General features: G+C 46.1%; 1 protein-coding gene across 1 annotated transcript in view; it reads left to right on the top strand.

Annotated features, from left to right (window-relative positions):
* angpt2b (angiopoietin 2b) overlaps window positions 1–2,500 on the top strand; it is a 44,603-nt gene that overhangs the window by 29,877 nt on the left and 12,226 nt on the right. Inside the window, exon 5 of the mRNA XM_062529316.1 lies at window positions 284–408. Within this exon, the coding sequence (XP_062385300.1) occupies window positions 284–408 (125 nt within the window). The remainder of the gene's footprint in view (window positions 1–283; window positions 409–2,500) is intronic.

The following is a 2,500-nucleotide window of genomic DNA, read 5'->3' on the forward strand; positions in this document are numbered from 1 at the left end:
GCCTGCTGGAGGGAGACATGGCGTCAAGTGGACGCAGCAATGGTAGGAGAACACACACACACACACACACACACACACACACACACACACACACACGCACCACCCACCCACATCCCCAGAATGCACTGACTACTTCAGATCTGCATGAGAAGTGTTCTGTCTACCTCACTTTTAAGAAAAACAAAAAAAACACATCCCCTCATATTGAGGAGAAAAATAAATGAAAACAGTAAATAAATAGATACAGTAGATGAATAAATAACATCATGTTTTGATGTCACAGAGGCGTCGAGTCTCCCTAGAGATGAGCCGATGGTGTTTAGAGACTGTGCTGACATGTACAAGTCTGGCATCACAGAGAATGGTGTCTACAGCATCCGCCTGGCCAACACCACACGCACCATCAAGGTAAGTGGAGCCTGCCCATACAAGTGTGTGTGTGTGTGTGTGTGTGTGTGTGTGTGTGTGTGTGTGTGTGAGAGTGTGTGTGAGAGTGTGAGTGTGAGTGTGTGTGCGTGTGTGTCTGCGTGTTTGCGTTGTGTCACATGAACTAATCCAAGAATATATATTAAGTTTAAGTGTCTTTCGCACACACACACACACACATACATAAACACACACACACACACACACTAGACACACACACACACTTTCCACAGACCGCATAGCTTCTGACCGCAGTCACAGGAACACAGTGTGTGAACGGCTCTGATGTTCCAGGAGTCAGACATGGCAGATTCATGCTTAGAGTTTGTCTAACGCATTATATCCGTCACGGCAACACACACACACTGTGCACACACACACACACTCACACGATAGAAACACACACACACACACACACACGCATTCAATCAGTCACGGCAACATATCCCTAGAGACCCAACCACATGCCCCCTGCATGCACACGGCTCTGTCTGCTAAATGTAATCTGAAGTTATTTTGAGAAATAAGAGGACATTCCCTTGTTGTTGGCAACACCAACATTCCTCTCGTTTCCCCCCTTTTGTAGTTTGTTTTTCAGCAACTGCATTAAGTCCTTGGAAGGACACACTGTTTCACTGTAATGTGATTTAGGGATCGTTCTGTGCCCCAGCTGAGGGATGGAAAGACTGCGGTCGGAAGGCCATGCTTAGGCGCTTGCTCATTACCCCAACAAAAAGCCCTCACAGGCTCAGACAGACCCCAACAGACTCCAATAAGCACCGACACACTCCAACTAACACAAATACTGCATGGTCTCTGTGCCCCGTCGGCTGAGGTTTGCCGGTGTTTTTGGATGGAGTTGCAAGAGAGTAAGAGTCTATTAATCTTGCCGTTAAAGTACATCGTTTAAGTTTACACTGCCTACGAACTGAGTAGAAACGAGATGTTATTTTACTTATTCGCGTCAAAATAGCAAAGGATCAACTTCTCCCTCTACTTTCCAAGTTCTTCACCGCCACGGAGATTGGAGAGTGTTTCAGCAAGTGTTCCTCTTTTCCTGGCCATGTTCGGGAAAGCATGAGGAGCATCAAAAGGAAGTGGACCTCCGGTTTATTGACGTCTGCACTGTCGCAGGCTTGTGCAAAGCAGTCAGCACTTCTGGAGACAAATATCCTTGAAGTCTGTTCAAAAAAAGGAAAAAAAAAAAACCATAGAGGTCGAAACGCTGATCATTTGCATAAGGACCAAATGGCGAGCTGACGATTAGCGCACACACACACACACACACACACACACACACACACACACACACACACACTCCATTAGCAGCGACCGCATCTCCATACAGCTGTTCAGCAGCCTTCTGGCGAGCTGCACACTTTCCACTCAGGGTTAGGCAATCCTAGACCACAATAATCTGTCTGACAAAAGTAAGTGGCCTTGTTTCCCAACACGCTCGCTTGCGTTCTCATGTGCATTGGGTTACATACTGTAGTGTTACGCCGTCCGCCTCCGTCAGGCCTGTCACATCCATCACTGCTCATGGGCACTGATATTACTGGAAAGGCGGTTATAAATGTCTCAAGGTATTTCTCTGTTTCTATTTTAGATATATACCTGGCCTGTTTTGATAGATGACTCCTGTGTACTGTATCTCACGCAGAGATCTCACACACACACACACACAGACACACACACAGACACACACACACACACACACACACACACACACACACACACACACACACACACACACACATCCACAGAGACACAAACACAAACAAAGCATTTAACAAGCTGTTCATGGAAAGTTATGCAAAGTATGGGGTCAGGCCAAAGACCAAGAAGCTGGAGTGAACTTGTTCTTATTTGTGGAAAAAAAAGTCATTTGAATATGTTAAGAGAACTAGATCTGATTCCCTTCAGCTTCACTGAAAAACATCATCCACCCACACACATGCAGAGAGAGAGAGAGAGAGAGAGAGAGAGAGATAGAGAGGGAGAGAGAGAGAGAGAGAGAGATAGAGAGAGGGAGAGAAAGAGAGAGAGAGAGAGACAGACAGACAATCACACA

The sequence above is a fragment of the Sardina pilchardus genome, chromosome 24 (assembly GCF_963854185.1).
Source record: "Sardina pilchardus chromosome 24, fSarPil1.1, whole genome shotgun sequence".
Classification (NCBI taxonomy): domain Eukaryota; kingdom Metazoa; phylum Chordata; class Actinopteri; order Clupeiformes; family Clupeidae; genus Sardina; species Sardina pilchardus.